Source organism: Perissodus microlepis, chromosome 3 (assembly GCF_051167445.1).
Source record: "Perissodus microlepis isolate ML-2025 ecotype Zambia chromosome 3, ASM5116744v1, whole genome shotgun sequence".
Classification (NCBI taxonomy): domain Eukaryota; kingdom Metazoa; phylum Chordata; class Actinopteri; order Cichliformes; family Cichlidae; genus Perissodus; species Perissodus microlepis.
The window spans coordinates 5,989,404-6,010,983 of NC_140463.1; the positions used below are offsets into that span (position 1 = coordinate 5,989,404).

General features: G+C 39.4%; 1 protein-coding gene and 1 pseudogene across 1 annotated transcript; both read left to right on the top strand.

The window, feature by feature from the left end:
* The first annotated feature begins 418 nt into the window (after positions 1-418).
* On the top strand, positions 419-12,871 carry LOC146389586 (putative C-type lectin domain family 20 member A). The gene is made up of 5 exons (XM_084909230.1): positions 419-458; positions 11,002-11,385; positions 11,480-11,824; positions 11,910-11,998; positions 12,082-12,871. The coding sequence occupies exons 1-5, from the start codon at positions 419-421 to the stop codon at positions 12,205-12,207; spliced, it is 984 nt and encodes a 327-aa protein (XP_084765356.1). The 3' UTR covers positions 12,208-12,871.
* A 3,560-nt stretch (positions 12,872-16,431) lies between these two features.
* LOC146389587 (uncharacterized) lies at positions 16,432-18,879 on the top strand (annotated as a pseudogene).
* Positions 18,880-21,580: the final 2,701 nt, after the last annotated feature.

Consider the following 21,580-nt stretch of genomic DNA (forward strand, 5'->3'; position numbering starts at 1 on the left):
ACATACAATAATAGTTTAGATAAAAGTGTGTTTCTACAGAGAGGTCACTCCCTTCTGGTTTCCTCATTTGACAGTAAAATATATGAAAAGAACAAACAAAGACCTTCTTAAAAGTCAGCTTCAGTCAACAGAGGAGAAGATAAGCTGTCAGGAATCATTAATCATTAATGCTAAATGTAAATTCTTGTATATGTTTATATTCTAAAGATTATTCTAAAATTTAGAAATGATAATTGAAACCATTCTTAAGACATGATAGTATTGGAATATTTAAAAAGTATTGAATAGAATTATTTTGGATATGCATATAAACTATATACTTAGCAAATTATTAGACTGGAGACAAGAAAATAATAAACACTATCAATAATAATTACAGTACAATAATAATCATGATGACTATCTATTATACAGAAGAATGGAAGAAACCTGTTTACTGCTCATCCTGCTGCTCTCAGGTCAGTAATATTAATATCTTAAACATTTGAAATGTAGCCTATAAACACACAGAGACAGACTGATGTCATTTGGGTAATCAGATTACATGTACAGTTTTTTTTTATTAACACATCAACCACAAGAACAGTCAGAAAATCTTTATCTCCTCCTACCACAACACCTGCATTAATGTAAAATTATCTTCCTTTGTTAATACTTGGATTTTGATTCATTGAATGACTTTTTGTTGTTGTTTATAATGATATCTATTGAACCAAATAGATTTTTAAGCTTTGGCTGTTGATTCGTGGCAATTCTACAGCTTTGGGAATAAATAGTTTTTCTCTTCACTTCTTTTCCTCCTCATTCTTATTATTACTGTTATTAACAACAAGCCAGCGTAAACCTATAGTTTGTCCCAAGCCCAGATAAAATGGTGAGAGTTGCATCATTATTGACACCTGACGTCAAATCACTGCCAAATCAAATGTGGATAAGTATTGAATTTCCATACTGGATGTGCCCTGAGTTAACACTTGCTAATAACAGCGCCATTACAAACTGCTGGGCTTAGACAAAGGAGGAGGACAGGGAAATATGTGTAAATAGAGAGAGGTAAAGGCAGTATGGTGTGTAAGAGTAAGGATTTTAAATATAGGGACAATGACTGTAAAGGGAAAGAACTGGCTGATATGCTTCAGAGAATGAAGGTACATACATTGGTACTGGTACTAAATAAGTTAGGTATATAAACTTAATTAAAAAAAACAGTGCTGCTAAATTAAATTGTTTAAGTTCATCTAACATTTTCTTTTATTTGACTTAGTTTCTGATCAACTTAATGATGTGTTTGACTTATTTATTTCTATTGTATGGTTGTCATCTTTGAAAGGTTTTGATTCCTGGGGTCAATTGGACCACAAACATAAAAGACTTAATAGAGTAGTAATAAAAGAGTAAAATGTCCTTTTATCATTTTCTCACAGGTTCTTGCATTAACATTATGCACAAAGTTTAACAAATAGTTTTTGTTGTTGTTGTTTTTACTTCTGTTTTGAAACCTTACATAATGATTTTAAAAACAATTTATGAAAAAAAATAATGAATTTACTGGAGCCTTAAAATGAAGCATGCATCAACTGCAATCTTTAACCCTTTAAGACCTACCATAGAACCAAGTCCGCCAGAGCTTATATTATATTTTTACATGCTGTAGTGCCATTTTTGGGAGCATTTCAAGTTGATATACATCAATGCAACCATTATAGCCCAAATTTTAATAATATGTATGCATTAAGTGCATAGTAATTACATAAATTGCAAAAAAGTGCAATAAACTACAAAAAAATTGAAAATCTTTTTGTTTTGTTAACATATATTTCTAATTAGAGAAATTTAAGAGGCTTATCCCTCAAAACTGTAAATACAAAAAAGTTGCACAAAATAGTTTCCCACCACAGGAAATTTATTTTAAGTGTCTTCATAGTTTTATTTTTGAAATACACCAATTTTTATATACTGCAGGAAAAACAAAAATAAATATTATAATGCAAATTTGCAAAAAAGCAGCATATGCATCAAAATAAACTATTTCCAGCAGTGCAATTTGAGTTCTAAGCATCCCAGAAACGACACAGAAAGTCATGAAGTCAAACATAACTTAAAAAAAAACAGTATAGGCTCATAAGGCTCTGATGGTAAAAAACTACATTTCCGCAAAATGATGTCACTTCCGGTTTCAGGCAGGACATGGCGGACATGCGATAGTTCGCGCTGATGGATGTAGGAAGTGTTACAAACAGCTGATCGGATCGGCAAAGTGTGCTTCTGGAATATTATGTTTTTGTTGCTTCAAGTGCTTTTTATGCAGTTTTTGCAAAGCTATATGTGGAAGGAAACCGTGACCTAGGACAAGCTGATGGCATAAGATGTAAGTACAACTCCTCCGGTTTCATATGCAAAAAAAATTATTGCGCTAGCTTACGTGGTTGCAGTGCTACCGGGATTTAAAAATAGTTCCGTAAAACGGAGCGTGCCCACTCCGACCGGCTTTAAAGGGTTAAAAAGACTCAACTAACTACTTTTATAAGTTCAATATGAAGGTTCTCAGTCATCCAGGTCATCGTAGTCTAAGGAGCTTGGAATGAACTTGAACTTCTTTAAGTTGCTTGAAGATGTTTCACCTCTCATCCGAGAAGCTTCTTCAGTTCTAGGGTCAAATGGTGGACCTAAGGAAATCACATAATAATAATAATGGACTGGATTTATATAGCGCTTTTCAAGGCACCCAAAGCACTTTGCAATGCCACTATTCATTCATTCTCACATTCACACACTGGTGGAGGCAAGTTGTAGCCACAGCTGCCCTGGGGCAGACTGACAGAAGCGAGGCTGCCATATCGCGCCATCGGCTCCTCTGGCCAACACCAGTAGGGTAAAGTGTCTTGCCAAAGGACACAACGACCAACACAGATCCCGGGGATCGAACCGCCGACCTTCCGGTTACAGATGCGCTTCCCACACCCGTTTTCATGCCTTGGCTCATGTGATTAGGTTAATGATCGTCAGGGGGTCCTTTTGTCCGTCTTTGGGGGGACACTCCCACGGGGTTTAAATCTGGGACTCTCCACCACTTGACCCTAGAACTGAAGAAGCTTCTCGGATGAGAGGTGAGACGTCTTCAAGCTACTTAAAGAACTCCAGACGCTTTTCTTTCCAAGCTACTTAGACTACGATGACCTGGATGACTGAGAACCTTCACAGACATATTGAACTTATAAAAGTAGTTATTGATATAATACAGGAACAGGACCAAAATGAAAAACCAGGGTTGTCAGATGGAAAAGAGGAGAGTAGTGGAGACTGAACAGAGGCAAAAGTTGTTGAAGACAAAAAACTACCTGAAATGGGAGAAAAAAAACAAAAAAACAGAACTGAACCGAGCAGGATACATTCAACATACAACCCCTTGGAAATCCCTTTAGTGATTCATTCCCCTTAAAAAAACAAAAAAGAACAAAAAAAAAGTCTTGACCAGGTTCTTTCACATGTCCTTGACTCAGACCCTTCCCCATGTGTTAGCTGCTGACTGCTGAGTTCATGCCAATTGTGGGGGGATGGGGGATGGGGGGTTCTGACGTCATTAGCCGTATCTGGGCCCAAACTCTGCTGCGGGTTCCTAAGTCAAACGATCACTGCAGCATCACTGAAAGTTGAAAAACTGTCTAAATTTTTTCATCTGTAATAAAATTATCAGCGTTGCTGCTCTACCAGGTGTAACAATTAAGTTTAACATCCAGGCATCCATGAAAACAGAATTTATGACATTTAACAGAGTTATAAGTTAGCAGGGCGTTGGCTCGCTAGCTTCCATCTAAACATGATCAGTGTTGGTCAAGTTACTTGAAAAAAGTAATCAGTAACTAATTACTGATTACTTCCCCCAAAAAGTAATCATCGTTACTTTACCGATTACTTATTTTCAAAAGTAATTAATTACTTAGTTACTTTTTAAAAACATGATTTACACCCTGAATAGGTGATAAAGCAAAACATCCTTCAGCCCAATTCTACTTTTTCTGCATAATCCATCATACAAAATGTAATCAAATGAAAAAGTCTCTTTTTAAAACTTGTTTTATTAGTTTTAATCTTTTAACTTTATGCATCAAGCAAAAATTAAATTATATGCAACATTCACTGACTGGAAGAACTTTGTTTAACATTTAAACCTATTTTCTGCACATTCCAGCACATAAAATAAAATATTTTTTGTGTTTACACTCAGTCTTTCAAATAAACGCAAGTGAAACATAGCAGAAAATAAATAAAATCAAAGACTAGCGGTCCTTTTGCTCTATTTTCACTTGTATAGTAGGAGTGGCGTAGGCGGAGGTGTGCCCTGGTGCAGGCGTTCAGTTGAAGAATCTGCGAGTTTCTCTGTGAATTTCACATTACGTGGTAGCGCGCTCAGTGCTTGCTCGGAAGTTACGGGGTTTTTTTCACTGTAAAAAGAAGTTTTCTTCCCACGCAGTGAACAGCGGACGCTAATGTTTTTGTCACTTTTTATAAGTGTTGGGACTAACACGTTATTAAGTAACTATGTAACTATGTTATTATTGTGGTAACGAGCACGGTAACTAGTTATTATGCCAAAATCAGGAACGCGTTAGTCGTTACTGGGATTTAGATAGGGTCGTTACTCGTTACTTCGTGTGGTGCTATTGCGGAGCTTCCACAGATTCAGTAACATTAGCAAGTGGTGGAGGCCAGCAGGGGGATGAGAGAAAGGGGAGGCAGAAGGAAGAGAGAGCCGAGGCAGCCGCCGGTCCGAGTGTGAACTGAACTTCAGGGAAGAAGTTATTACCTGCAGTCTATCTTGGTCAGATATAAACTAAGTTTAGGTGAAGTTTATTTTCGTTATTCTGACTTTTTCCTACTGCGTACTAGCTAGCATGATGGAGTTTCTATACAGCTGGGTGGGTGCTATGATGTTAATGATGTTGAACTTTATTTTGTTCATAAGGTTAATTATTAGAGTTGCCAACCGTCCCGTAAAAAACAGAATCGTCTCGTAGTCAGAGAAAATATCACGCGTTTTGTATTGAGGTGAAAAGGAACGCAGTTTGTCCAGTACTTCAGCTACAATGAAAAAGACACAAAGCTGGAGTTTTTCTGTGTTTGCTGCACAGCTGCCTCTTCTTCTCTCATTCTCTCCCCTCCCTCTCCTGTTTCTACTTCAATCATGTAAACTGATCAATGATCAGCTGATCGGCTTTTCTCTCTTGTTTGTTTATCGCCCTCTTTGCGCCAGAAAGAGGAAACCAGCGGAGGTCACGTTAAACAACAGCAGCACGTATAAGCTTGATCAGCTGTTGTTAGAATTTATTTAATATTAATTTCTAGTATCAGCTGATGTTTGCTGGAGCCACAGCTGTAAAGCTGCTGGTCATGACATCGGTTTGGTTATCTGGTGAGAGGGAAACATGAAGATGAAACCAGGAGATGTCCTTACTGAATCATCAGAGCTGAACAGGTGATGGAGAAACAGGTTTACCTTTTAGGTGACATGAATGAGTTGAAGGGAAGTTATGAACTGTTTCTGAGAGACAAATAACAAATAACACCAACCAGAAGGTTGCCGGTTCGAGCCCCCGCTCGGACACTCTCGGTATTGTGTCCGTGGTCAAGACTCTTCGCCTGCTGGTGATGGCCAGAGGGGCCGATGGTGCGATATGGCAGCCTTGCCTCTGTCAGTCTGTCCCAGGGCATGCAATCCATTATTATTTAAACCAACTGTTAACTGTATATTTCTGTACATTTACGTATTATGATTCATATTGCCATATTCATTGACCTTTTTTTATAGGTAATTTCATTGTTTGATCACGTTAAAATGTTCCTAATTTAATGTCTAAAAGCAATTGTAAAAGGCAGAATCCCATGTGAAATTAGCACAACAAACTCTATTTTCATTACTGAAAATAACCGTATTTTCATGAGAAAGCTATTTTCTGTTATTTTACGGTAGTATTTTGGCGCCCCAGCTGCCTGAATATTACCGTTTTTTTAGGATTTGGGTTTTTTTTCCTATTTATAGATAATTTCATTGTTTAATCATATTAACATGTTCCTAATTTAATGTTTAAAATCACATGAAAAGGCAAGATCCCATGTAAAATTAGCGCAACAAACTGTATTGTCATTACTGGAAATAACTGTATTTTTATGAGGAAGTTATTTTCTGTTATTTTACGGTAGTATTTTGGCGCCCCAGCTGCCTGAATATTACCGTTTTTTTAAGATGTTTTTTTTTTTACAGTGTAGGGCATTAACAGGGAAAGGGGGGCACAAGGAAATACTTTTCTTTCTTATTCTCATTTAAAATGTCTAGCTTTTAAAAAATAATTATCTGAATCTTATAACAAACGATTGATAGATTGATACATATATACCATCAGAACAGTGTACATCACTGTCCCAACAGTGTTTGTTTTCATTCAAAGGCTTGATGATTTTTCTTTTAATGATGGGCCGGTCTGTAGTCAAAATGCCTGGGCCGATTTTCTGTCCCAGTCCAGCCCTGTATGCAGCTCATCTGCAGTCTGGTGTTACCTACATCTTCCTATTTGGAAGGCAGAATTTCCGAGTTCTGAGTACAATCGAAAGCACCAAGACTGCAGTTTTTGTGTTGGATGTAAAAAGTGCACATGACGCTGTGACGTAGGCTAGAATCATGGCAGTGGTCAACAACGGTCCAGGCGTGGGATTTCTCTCGTGGAAATATGCACATTATTTTTTTCTTGTTATTGGTAGGTGGCACAGTGCACTTGTGGCAAGTAAGCAAGCTAGAAGACTGGTAAAGTTATGGAAGCAACACATTAACAAGAGAATTCTGAGTAAAAACAAAGTTACTTTCCCTAGTAACTAGTTACTTTGAAAGTAATGAGTAACTTGAAGTAACTGAGTTACTTTTGATAGAAGTAACTAGTAATGTAACTAAGTTACTAATTTAAGTAACTTACCCAACACTGCTTTTTATGGAATCAAACTCAAAGTAAGGTCAGTACTTCCACGCTTTAAACGCTGCACGCTCATACTCTCTCCCGCACTCGATATATTATCCATTGTTGATCTACACATAGCTGTTGTCATTGTCATGAGACACTCTCACAAGAAAATCACGGTTTTAGTAACGCAGTAACGCAGCGTGCTTACGGGAAAGTAACAGTAATCTAATTACGTTTTTGCAATAGTAATCCCTTACTTTACTCGTTACTCGAAAAAAGCAATCGTAACGCGGTACTGCCCATCTCTGGTCTTGATTACAGTTTTTCTCAGTTGGTTTGGTGCTTTTCTCACATAACTATTAACATTTGCACAGCAGTTAGTGTATTTCTCAAAACAATTGGTGCAAACTGCAAAACCCAGTGGATAACCTGTAAAAACAGGTCACTTGCTCAAAATCTTTAATCCATTCCTCAAAAGCAAGTATTCATGTCAACGAAACTGCCAGTGTCATCAAAATGATAAGTTTTGACATCTTTATGAAAAAGATAGTCAAATGGCTTTGTCATGTTTTCATTATGACAGTTCACAGTATTCTCTCAGTGTTTTCCAATGCAAAAAGGTCATCACCTGAAAATGCTCAAGACAGAAATGTAAACTTTTTGTACAGCTAATTACAGTAAAATCCACAGTACAGTTAGACATTCCTGTAGTTAGTGGAGTAAGTGAGTTTAAGACAGTGAATACGTATGTTTCACATTTTTACTGTGTAGGCTGTTTGTAATTCTACAACATTGTGCAAAAGAAAAATACTCTACAGTCACTTATTTAGAATAATCATAAGAAACACCCTTTTGGTAGAGCTGTGCACAAATGTGAACAATATAACAGTACATATTGTAACTGAATATACGCAAATCATTCTGGCACATCCAGACGTTCCTGTTTGTCTGGCCACATAATTTCATCTACATCAAAACAGATATCATCCCTTGCAATACAACGAGGAAAGTATCTCCTGGAGTGGCGAATCCACCCTCTGCATGACTCTGTGATGTCGTCTCATGCTGCATCCATGGCTGCTAGCAGGGCCATTTATGAATGTGAATGTCAGTCATAAACCTTCCACCTCCAGGCAGAGAAAAACTCCTCTATTGGATTAAGAAACGGGGAGCAGGGAGGGAGATGTTAAACCAGCATTATGTCATGCACTGCAAACCAATGTCTGACCAGATGTGGCTGGTGAAAGTGGACATTATCCCACACAACAACGTACTTGTTGAGTTGGCCTCCACCCCTCTCATTCTCAGGGACTATGTCCCTGTAAAGAGTGTCTAAAAAAGTCAGGAGATGCTGTGTATTGTATGGACCAAAAAGGGGAACTTTGGTGAGGATGCCATTGTCTGAGATGGCTGCATACATTGTAACATTCCCACCACACCGGTCTGGGACATCAGTGGTTGCTCTTCGTCCAATGTGATTTTTTCCACGACTTCTGCCTTTGGCCAGGTTGAAACCCACCTCATCAACATATATGAATGTGTGCAGTGGTTCCCTGGCTTCCAGCTACTTTTACACATTTTAGAGAGAGAGAGAGAGAGAGAGAGAGAGAGAGAGAGAGAGAGAGAGAGAAATGTAACAACTTTTCCTGTGTAACATAATGCATTTTGTATGTTCTGTGAATATATGTACAGAATTGCTAGTCTATTGCTAGGCATAAAACTACACAAAGTAAAAAAGTTTACAGTGCTGAACATTAGAGTATACATAGAAGACATGTTTTACCTGTACATACTGGTGACCGATCTCCTTCACTCTTTAACTTTTCCGTTCAAATGGCACTTTGTACAATTGTTTCATGCACATTTCTTTTTTCTTGAGAACTCTGTCCATTGTTGCAATTGACACAGATGCAGCATTGCCAAATACACCATTATCCTCTATCCTCTTTGGATTTCTTTCAACTTTATTGCATTGTTTGCAATCACCATTGCACAAATGGCTTCCTCTTGCTGCGGGGTAAAAAGGGGCCCTCTTCCACCTCTGCAAGGCTGCTGTTCGATCCTTTGTGGTGCAGATTACAGTAAACTTACAGTAATGCACACTAAACATGAGATATTATGAGATGTTGGATTACTGTCCCATACTATACATACCTGTTCTCCCTATGAAATGTTTGAATGATTGAATTCACAGTGGTTCTTCCAACATTTGGTTGCACCCTCTGACCAGCCTCATCCATTGTGAGGATGTGATTGACAACATGGTCAACAAATGTTGCCCTAATTTTATTAGGAATCTGCCTAATGTATTTGGCGTCTTCTCCCTCTTTCCCTGTTTTGTCCCCCCTGCATCCTCACCCCTCTTCCACGATGCTGAACTTCCATTTCTGTGTCACAGAATTCTAGAAATGGTGCACACTATGTCCTGCTCGGTTCAGATATGCTCGCCAATTGAGGGTCATGGGATTGATCCATGAGTGACTGTGAACAAGTGGCTTGTCATTGGTTACAACTAATACTTCACACACCTCCTCATCAGTAGTATCTGTTCACCAAGTTAGAGACTCAAGAGTCTGGATTAGTGTATCGGAGCACAGTGTCCTGTTTAATTTTTTGCTGTTTAGTTTCACTTTTGTTGCAATAACTGGACTACATCAAGTTTCTCATTGTTATTGTTTTAGATGTGAATGTTAACCAAGCAGGTATTGGAACAATAAGAAAAGATTGGACCCAGAAGCAGACTTCACGGAGGCGAAAGCGTAAACTCAAAAGCAGCTTTATTGCTGCCTCAAAGGAAAAACAATACAAAAATGATACTGAGATAATATGAACTAAACTCATGGAGAGGCACACAGGGAAGCACACAGCATGAGGGATGACACAACAACAAGCAGGGGATGACAGAGGACTAAAATACATGACTTAGTAATCAGGAAATGGGAGACAGAAGGGAAACACAGCTGGCATTAATTAGAGATGAGATGGGGAACAGAGGCTGAGCATAGAGCAGAAATGTCAAAATAAAACAGGAAGTACACGACTGACAGAGACCCACACTAGACACTGAACAGAGGAAACACTGAGTACAGGTACAGGAGCAACATGAGACACTACTGACTGGGGAACAACACAAAAACGAGGACAGAACTAAACCTACACTAAACATGGGGGCACCAGAACAAAATCTAGGAACTAGAATTAACAGAACAAACAAGGACTAGAGCGATAAAACAGAAATCAAAAAAGTAGTAATCAAAAACCATGAAGTCACAGATTAATAATAATAATACAACAAATCCAAAAAGACTGGGTCACTGACCCAGATGACACTGATGAACTGTACTTAAGCTTTTAAATTTTGCAACACTCTGTGCAACTGGGTAATCAGTTGCGTTAAAATTTTTACATTTTGTCTGACATGTTTTTTGAGTTTGTAATGTCCAGATCTTTGGCTTTTGTGTAATTGAAAAAAGATTACAAAAGTAAACAAAAAATATTGAGTTTTGCTAAACAGAAAAAGTTACTCTGTTGTACTCATTCCATTTAGGTTATGTTATAAAAATGATGTAACATTATTATTAATATTATTAGTTGTACTATATTAGTCGTACATGGTTGCGCTACACATAGTTATTGCAATTTGACTACAAAGAAAAGAAAAAGAATAAAAAAAAAATGTAGCTCATTCACCAGCAGGACCTTTTTTTATGTGTTATTGTTTTCTCCATTTAGACTCAAAGAACTTTGGTGTTTGAAGCCACGCAGTGATGTCAAATACAAACTTCCCCAAATGGTTTGAACCAAGAAATGTAATAAACCAAATATCATACAAATGAAAGGACAGAAATCTATTAAAAATGTAATAAGTAAAAGTAAAATACTTGAAAAAAATCTACGGAAGTACTAAATAAAGCATTTATACATTGTTATTTCTTGCCTCTGGTTAGGTTGCAAGCAGTATAACTATTTAAAGGGGTTAAATTTTTAAGTCTTTTTCCAATGATTCTTCTAACATTTTCCATTTTCCACAATAAAACATAAAAAAAATTTTCAGGAGGACTTTCCACTCTTCCTCCCCACTCCAGAGAATACCACTTTGTGAACCAGCTGAAGACCTGGACTGAAGCTCAGAGTTACTGCAGAGAACACTTCACTGACTTGGTCACCATCTACAACAGTGACATCAACCAACTGCTTTTCTCAATTTCACCAAGAATTAATGCTTGGGCTTGGATAGGACTCTATGATGATCGTAACAGCTGGAAGTGGTCCATGGAGGGAAAACTTTTTTATGTTGGCAGTACACATGAATTTTTGATCTGGGCTAACGGCCAACCAGACTGTGTAAATGCAAAGGAATACTGTGTGGCTCTTCAGGGACAAACACAGATGAATGATAGACCTTGTGGAGCTTCTTACCCTTTCCTGTGTTACAATGGTAGGAAAAAAGATTTGTTGGCCTAGTTGTCCTACAATTTTATGAGATTCATAATGTGTGTCTCAAAATGAATCCTTTGTTGAATCTTTTACAGCCAGCAGTACAAGTTACATCTTAGTGATGGAGAGTCGCTCCTGGTCAGCGGCTCAGTCGTACTGCAGGACATACCACACAGACCTGACCAGTATAAGAAGCAAAGAGGAGAAATCCAACATCACACTCACTTTGAATGGATCAGGGGTTCAGTATGTGTGGATTGGCCTCTACAGGGATCCCTGGGCCTTCTGGTCTGACAACACCACCTCCACATTCACTAACTGGATGTCTTCTGAGCCTAATAACTACGGTTCAGTTGAATACTGTGGAGATTTGCATTTAATGTCAGGGAAATTGAATGATGGCAACTGTGGCAGCAGATTCTCTTTTTTCTGTTTCACAGGTGAGGTCCAGAATGCAAACACTGTAAGATCCTGTCATCATGTAAAACACTAATGTTTGTGTTTTTATATGTGGTTCATTTTTAGCAGTGACAAAGCAAACAGTGGTGAAAATGAAGCTTCAGTCAGAGGCAGACATGCACAGCACAGAGATCCAGCAGCAGGTTTCACAGCAGGTCAGCAGTTCAGTCACCAACACAAACTTCACACAAGTTCAAACTATGCTTCATGTTTTTCATCATCTGCACATTTTGTCCAGCTGTCAGGCCTCATGCTGTCAGAAGGACTGACAGACTTCAGGATTCGTTGGAGGAAAGTCCAGAGTTACCGTGACGACCAATCAAAGAAGCAGGATGTGGACGGTGGCTGCAAAACTGAAAACTGACTGGACTGAACCACTTCATGTGTGAAGTTAATAACATGCTGTGCTGAGCTGTCTCATCCTTTAAATCTTTCAATATTTCAGAGTGTAAAGTTCCACCAACAGCTCATTTGTTCAGCTGCAGTTGTAGTTTGGTAGAAATTCTTTAATCAGAGGTCCACTCACTAGTTTTCCTGATAGGCTCTAGTGTCTTGTTTTGTTTTGCAGCGTCTCTTTCAACACTTTAGACTCTGTTCTTCTGTGGACGTCACTGCACAGACTTTGTCTGTGTGCAGTTTATTAGGATCCATAGTTCTGTTTCATCTGACAGCAACCTCTGCTGACTTACACAAATGATGGAGAAGAAAGTGAGGAGACTCAGAGATCTGCTTGAGGAGGTCAGGGGGGACAACAAAACATTGTACTGTTTATGTCCTGTTTCTACTTATACTGTTTGAAAACTGTAACAGCCATGAATTCAGTTCAATTCAATTTTACTTATATAGCACCAAAACACAACAAGTCACCTCAACGTGCTTTATATTGTAAGGTAGACCCTACAATAATAAATTCAGAGAAAAAAAACCCAACAATCATATGACCCCCTATGAGGAAGCACTTTGGCGACAGTGGGAAGGAAAAACTCCCTTTTAACAGGAAGAAACCTCCGGTAGAACCAGGCTCGGGGAGGGGCCATCTGCTGCGACCAGTTGGGGTGTGAGAAGGAAAACAGGATTTTGTTTTTGTAGCTTTCAGCTTTCTTCATGATATATTTGAAAGGGTTTTAATGTGTTCTGTGGTTTCATTCATGTTTTTGTGTGTTACAAATAATACACAGCTATTTGGGTTGAAAACGATAAATCCATGTAGACAGGTATAGAAAAAGTAATACAAAATGAGAAAGATATATTAAAATAGTAAGTAAACAGAATGGTCGAACCATTATTTATTGCCTTTTTGAGATTAATTTCTTATTTAATAATATAATTTGACTTCAACAAATTTATATTTTGCCAATATTGAGATCTTTGTTTGTTTCATTAGCTTAGCTAGAGTGAACCCATGAAAATAATTTAATTTTATTCATTTGAACTTAATTTGTGGTGTAGGTAATTTGATTGTACTTTTCTGTTAATAAATGAATGAGTCATTTGTGTGTTTTGACACTGAGTGATAAATCAGGTGAAATTGCTACAGATCGATGAAAGTAAAGCTAGTTTGACACTGAAGTTTGTGTTTCTTTAGTTTTGTATCCGTCTGTGTAAGTTTGAGGTCCATGTCAAAATCACAGGTATTCAAATGTAAAGGGCCTTAAGTTATGTTAGTTATGAGAATATTCATGAGTGTTGCGCTTATGCTTTATAGTAGAGTTTTGTTTAATAGATCACTTTTCACAAACGGTAGTAAAAGTTCCAATCTCAGTATCCCTGCTCAGACATGACTTACTTATTTACACCCAGGAGAAAGACCTGGGTGTAATTAGCCAACTTATACTACTTGTTAAGTTACTTTGATGTTACTCTGTAAAATGATCTGAAACACGCTGTCTCATAATAAAAACCTGAGGCTACAGCCCTACACACCAACAAATCCCTCTCCTAATGAGGACACATGTGATCTTTCTCTTTGTGTTAGGTAAAGAAGGTGTGGCTGGAGTGTATCCCAGCTACCATGGGGTGAGATGCATGGTACACGCTGGAAAGGGCGCCATCCTGTCATTGGTTTAACACGGGGTGTCAAACTCCAGGCCTTGGGGGCCAGTGTCCTGCAGGTTTTAGATAACACAGTGTGTCAACACACCTGAATCAAATGATTAGTTCATTACCAGGCTTCTGGAGAACTTCAAGACATCTTGAGGCGGTTATTTACCTTTAAATCAGCTGTGTTGTATCAAGGACACATGTAAAACCTGCAGGACACTGGCCCTCGAGGCGTAGAGTTCGACACCGGTGGTTTAAAACAAAGATGAACAACCATTCACAACTATGGGCAATTTAGAGTGACCAATTAACCTAACACCAGGTTTTAAGTTTAGAAAAGAACCGGTTCTGTTCCCTGTGAAATAACATAACAAAACTGGAAATAATTTAAAACGTTTGCGGAATCCCACAAAACACGCCTTCATTTCTTTTGCCTTAATGTCCCATGCGGAGATCCGTAGGATATGAGCGCCCCATGTGACCGCTTACAGCAAACCTCAGCAGAGTAGCAACTGTCACCACCTGATCCGTACCGGAAACCCGATCGGTACCCCGCATGCGCGAAAGGTGTCTACTTCCGGTCGAAGCGTTTTACGATAGTTACAGGTCAGAGTATCTGTTAAGAATAACAAGCATCTCTTAAAATGTTTCCGATAATGAAACATTTAATATAATGTAGACAAAAACGAAAAATAAAAAGATAGTTGCGGATCAGGACTTCCCGATCCGTACCGCGCATGTGCAGGGGTTTTCTTCTTCTGTTCGTTTAATGGCAGTGTACTCCCCAGTGTACGAGGATACTGCCACCTGCTGACCGAGCGAATGAACCCTATTGTAAACTGAATTAGCGTCATTTCAAATGCGTGTTAAATTTGATTTAGTGATAGTCGAGTGCGTTTATGCTTGTCTGTGTGGAGAGGATTGATTGGAATAGTGATTGTCAAGTGTTCTCCGTCTGTGAGGTGCCCACACTTGAAAAAGACCAGACTTTGAATTTCACTCACTTTATTTTGACCAGCTAGTTTGATAGCTGGTAAGTAGATGGATAGATATAGATAGGTGAAAAACCTTTCAACACAAAAAAATAGAGAACATTTCATTAATCATTCAGATAAATTAAATGCATTATACAGAATAGAAGTTAAATAACAAAAATATATACACTTCAGTAAAGCCATTTAACGTAGCTAAAGCTAAATACTTTTGTCTAAACTATCATTTAACCCAGTTTAAGTCAGTTTTACATTCATTGGTTTTTAAATCACAGAGCTGAGTAATTTCAAACAACGAAGATGAAATAAACTGGTTCTTGAATACACAAAGTGTGTCTACCTTGCATTTTTCACTTTTTATAAACAATTACATTTTTAAAGTATACATTTTAAAGTAATTTAGAGACTTTAACCAAGGATTTTCTTTTACAAAGAATTATTTTCCTTAAATTAAACCAAACATATTTACACTAGTTTTAAGATTTACCAAGGATTTGGGGTAACTATTTTTAGTATTAATTAACATAAATATGTGGGAAATACTATCTACATAAACAATTTATTCAAACTTAAACATTCATTTTAATATCAATATAATTTTTTAAACTTAAATGCAGTAACTATTTCCCAAAGCATAAATACATTTCCACAATTGAGCTTCCACAGTTCCTGAACATATAAACAGCAAATATGAGTCCAAGAGCTTACCGATAGCCCGTCTAGCTCAAAGTCTTCCTCACAGTGGAACGTGGATTGTGCTTTGTTTGCTGTCCTCTCAATATGTCGCACCCAGGTCAAATGACTGCTGCATGCATTTTAAGGTCTACTAGGCATGCCAGCCCTTGATTGCTCTAATTCAGCTCACCTGGCGGAGCGGCGCGCACCAGGCCACGCTTAGTTATAGATTGCACACAAGGTCTAATCAGCAGCCATGCGCAAGCAGCAGCACAGAGCAGGTAGTGGGCAAGAGGAGGAAGAGAGGAGTAACAGCCACACCTACTAGGTCAGCGCGACAGTGATGATGATGTCCGCTATCACTGTCAGTTGTCAGTAAACACTTCATCTGGCTGATGAATCTTCACGTGACATATTACAAAGTCTGTATTATTAACTCTGTAATTAGGCGCCATTCTTCTTATTTTACGGCGCTGTTGTTCAATCGGGGAACGCTCTCTGTCGAGGAGAAAAGCATGAATTTGTTTGTATACGGACTATCCATTGTTTAAATGTCCCGGTAGTCGAAAAGGAGGCAGAGCTGTTGAGAAATGCTAGGACCTAACTGGGCGCTAACCGTATCGTTCAAATATATTGAATGTCGCAATGTTGGCAAAGAGAGGAAGTGACGTAAGATTTGCGCATGCGGGGTACTGATCGGGTTTCCGGTACGGATCGGGTAGTGACAGCGACGGCGGGAGAAGAGTTGCGCGTGCACAGATGTGGCTGCCGTCCTATGAAGCAGACCGAACTCACACACAAAGTAAAGTATCGCTCCTGTTCCTGTCCATCAAACACCAATAACACAGCGTCGCTGTCGCTTGTATCGACCCGCAGCAGCCATGTGTTCAGCTGAGTCTCTGAGAGAGTTCATAGAGGAGAGGCTGGCTGCTGTTTGTCAACAAATCTTCTGCGAGGTTCAGAAAACCATCGTCCAGTATGAGGAGGAGATCGAGCGTCAGCGCAGACTGCTGGATATCAGCCGGAGACCCGACACACACTCACACGGCTCAGGTACGGACATGTGTGCTGAGCTCAGGTTCCTCTCTGTTGATGAAAACATGAAAGCTCGTCAGCGTCTCCGGGATTTCTCTGATGTTAGCTGGGAGCAGAAAGCTGTTGCCTTGGTGATTAATTTTATTTCGGAGTCTAATTTGTATAAAATATCAGACACTGGGCATCAGCTAAAGACTGCAGTCAGGTGTGTTTGGCTGTCTTTCACAGTCGTACTGAAACAATCAGTGCAGTTTGAGTTCTGCTTCATCTGTGAGATTATTGTTTAGCAGGAGTAAAACCCTGAAAATAAATAAAAGCCTCGATTTCCTCATATGTTGCTAAACATAAGTAAAATATGTGACCTGAGGGAGGATAGTCAGTTCCCCCAACTGGGAAAAACACTATAAAAAGGAAATTCATCATTGCCGTCTCCACCCAAGCTCACCACCACGGTGCATGCAAAAGCGGCAAGAAAAAGATGAGTTTCCGTGCAGCGCCTTCGCTGTCTGCAATGATATTTAAAAAAAAATAAAAGTAAACCACTCTAAACTACAATCAGTACACACATTGGTGCCTACTGATACAATGAAGAAAAACAACAAACAAATAAACAAAACAACATCGACAGCCACAGCTGTCACAATAATCTTCAGCTCTTCGCGGTCGAGTTAAACCAGTCTAAAACAAATTAAAACAAACACTGGTGTTTCGGGACCTCGGCCTGCAGCCAAAAATCCATCCAGGCAAAGCAAAGCAGCAGCTTGGCAATCTGTAAATGAAAACAGGACATCACTTACACTGAACAGTTTACCACAGCAGGAATATCCCTGTTCACAAGTTAGGGTCACACCCTAATAAGTATCGGCAAGTGGTGGCGGAGTCCACTACACATTTCTCCGCAGAAATAAAACAGTGTTTTCCTTCTACAAGAGTAAAAATTACTTTAAGCCTCTGCCAAACTACAGAAACTCAAGTGGGACATGTTCTGTTGCCTAAAAGGGGAAAACCACCGACAAAGGCCAGGTCTCACCTGTCACATATAAAAAGAAGAATTTGAAGCAGCTATTCCAGAGAGTTTAGACTTTCAGTCTTTTTTTTTCTTTATGCTTTTGTGGAATCAGATTAAGAATAATCAAAGAGACTAAAACATCAAATAATTTTTAATGATTTCCAACTAAATGTCTGTGAGGAAGAGGTGGAGAAGGAGGAGCCACTCACAAACCAGGAAAACTATAACGAGGTGAGGAGCTCCAGTGTAGACCAGGAGGACTCAGACCCTCCACAGATTAATGAGGAACAGGAGGATCTCTGCAGCAGTCAGAAGGGAGAGCAGCTGGGAGTGAAGCAGGAGGCTGATACCTTCATGGTGACTCCTGCTTATGAGGAAAGTGACCACAGTGAAGCAGAACCAAACAGTGAGCAAATCTCTCACAGCTCTGCTGAAGCAGAGAGCCGAGATCAGGAAGAAAGTCAGTATGTGGACTCAGGGTCACCTGAAAATGCACAGGTGAAGAAGAGGAGACGTCGCAAAAAGAAAAGTGACAGTAATAAAGTCGAAAATCCTGGTCTGTCAGAGAGTCAGGGTCAAAGTGGGGCAAGAAAAAAGACTGAACAAGGTGACATCTGTGGGAAAAGTTTTCAGTTTAAATCACGCCTGATTGCACACGTGAGACGTCACACAGGTGAGAAACCGTATTCTTGTAGCACCTGTGGTAAAACGTTTCTCCTTAGATCCCTGCTGAATGCTCATGTGAGAGTTCACACAGGTGAGAAGCCATATTTGTGTAGCACCTGTGGGAAAGTGTTCGCTTCCAACTCACAATTGACCGCTCACACAAGAGTTCACACAGGTGAGAAGTCATATTCCTGTAGCACCTGTGGTAAAACCTTTAACTGAACAAACATGTCAGAGTTCACACAAGTGAGAAACCTTATCCTTGTAGCACCTGTGGGAAACAATTTAGTCAATGGATACACATGAATCGTCACATGAGGCGTCACACAGGTGAGAAGCCATATAGCTGCAGCACTTGTGGGAAAAGATTCCCTTACAAATCAGGCTTGAAAGTTCACATGAATACACACAGGTGACACGGTTATGTGAAGGCTGCAGAATCTGTGGGAAAAGATTTTGTTAATGAGACACGTGATAATTTATGTTGCCTAAAAGTGTTATATTTAGAAAATGTGGGACAGAGTCATAGCAGTGTGTTGGTGGTAGAGCTCACACTGACCAGGAGTCAAATCACTGCAACACCCGAGTGAAAAGATGACCAATATTCAAATTAGCATTTTCTGTCCAGAGTATTAAAAACTCTCAGCATTCTTTATTCAGTTCATTACATTATTCTTCTAACTGTATCAGAGAAACCCTGATGTTACATTTAATGATGGTTAAAATTCAGTGTGCTCCTTTTCTTCGAGATCATTGTTCTGATCTGTTCTGATCATTGTTCTTTGAGATGACAGTACTGTTGTTTATTAATGCAGGTTAAATTTGAAATTTAATTATTTCATTCATTGCATTTTTTTTGAAATAATCAGTAACAAACAAAAGCAGCATAAGAGAGCGTTCTGTCTTTTTTCAGTTTTTCACGACAAACAGCTTATTCTGCTATTGTGTCATAATTTTTACCTTCCAGAAGACCAGGTGCTGACAATCAGGTGCCTGATCGGCTCCTGACTAGCAGAATCTGTGAGCATGGACCCTGATACAGCAGTTAGATCTAGCAACTTCAACCTGTTATTCCACAAAACCAAGTTTCAGCATTATTTGGAGTGAGACAAAGTACTTTTTGTGCTTAGTTGATTTATTTCAGCAAGAAACATAAATTAATCAACTTGTACAGATACAGCAAAATCACTGTGAAGGAGTCCTCACCGATTACCGGCTGATGGGCCACCGTAATGATGTCCCCGTCTATGACATGGAAGATGCAAGAATGACTAATGATGACGCTAAGAAAAACCAGTGGTAATAGCTGTGTCCCAAAACGTCGGCTGCATCCTCCGGAGGCCGCATTTGAAGGCCGATTACGTCACAGCCAGGCGACGAAGGCTGTCCCAATTCGTCGACTCCTTCAAATGTGGCCGACAAATGCGTCCTTCATTTCCCCGAATTTGAAGGATGGGTCGGGTGTGTCCTTCGTGGCCCACCATATCCCAGAATTCATAGCGCGGCCCAGCCAAATGTCAGTTTCCAACAATGGCGGCTGCTGCTAAGTTTTAAAATTACTCTTATTAATTTTTCTGGGCCACAAAATAAACTTTTAACATATTTTTTATTTTAGCAAGCCGGGGGATTCAATGGTCACTCCAGCCGGCGAGAGCAGCGGACTCCCGGCTTCATCGTTTTCAGACCCCCGCTCTTTCGCTACTCAGGTTAAACATGATATATAAGTAACTCGGATAACTTAAAAATGTAATTGTTTTCCTTTTTTCGGTGTTTTATTTGTTCCGGAGTAAATCGGTTTGGCTGAGATCACAGTTATTAGATTATTAGATTAAATAAAACTTTATTAATCTATCAGGTGGGTTCCTCCGGGATTTTCACACAGCTGAATAAACGTTAAACAGAAAACTGATTAAACAGAAGTGTGAGACGGTTGAGAATTTACGCCAGTGTCCTGTTATATTTTAGATAGCAAGGAGCAGACGGCCGAGTTTATTAAACTCCACCGACACAGCGGTGACGCAAATCTGAAGGCTAGACCGTCCCATTTCACAGCCTCGCACTTCCGGCCTTCTCGGTCTTTGAAGGACCCGGCCCACGTAGACCGCAAAGGCCGGGTCCTCCGAAGGATGCAGCCGATGTTTTGGGACACAGCTAGGGTTGTCTTGTGTATTCAGCAGGGGGAGCAGTGTTGACATTCATTTACAGGCTTGCAACATTATATATTTAATATTGTTACATTTGTTCAGGAATCTCATTCTGACAGAATCATAACGTTCAGACTATTGAAACCTCACAACAACAGTCACCTCGTGGCACTTTACATTGTAAGGCAAAGACCCTAAAATAAAACAGAGAAAGACCTTAATAATCAGATGAGCTGTTATGAAGAAGTGCTTTTGCAACAGTGGGAAGGAAAAACTCCCTTTTAACAGGAAGAAACATCGAGCAGAACCAGGCTCGGGGTGAGGCGGCCATCCTCGATCAGTATAAACACACACTGTAGAAGACAGCCAGAGATGAATAATAACTAATGATTAAATGCATAGAGATTCATAAACATATAGTGGGTGAATAGCGCTCAGTGCATCATGGGAATCCCCCACCAGCCTGCGCCTATTGAGGCATAACTAAAGGAGGATTCAGGGTCAGGAGCAGTTATGTACAGCTACTTTTAATACTACTGATATTTATTTAGACTCTTTATCTCTGATTCATCTTTCTGAGTTGACTTCAATAATTACTTCCTCCAAATCATCAACGTGTCTTTTAAGGCCCAAGGCTGCTTAAAGAAGTCGTAACATTAATGAATGATTTAGTTCTACATATGATGAATCTGTCCCTGTTACTGGACTCACATGTCCTCTGCCAGAATCTCTGAACAGGTCTGCAGAACCAGCATCCCTACAGTTCACAGCACAGTGTGCGTGCCCTGCAGTGAGTTCGTATGTTTGTCCCCCCCCCCCCCCCCCCCCCCCCCCCCCCCCACACACACACACACACACCCCACACCCCACCCCCATTGTGCTCCAGTCAAATTTGATTGATTTAAAGGTTTTATCTCTGAAATAACTCTCTGGATAACTGTTTTTGTCATGTAATTGGATTGCACTGTCAGGCCTCAACCCTGACCTGAACAACTTGAGTGTTTCACCTGAAGGCTAAGCTTCTGCTCGTCTAGCTCTTAGGGTCACTGAGGCACACAACTGACCACATAAAGCTGGAACTCTCTTAGGGGAAAAATTGAAAAATGAAACAACAAAAAAATAAAATAAAATATTGCTCATCAGATTATAACAGCTAAAAACATGAAATTTGCATTA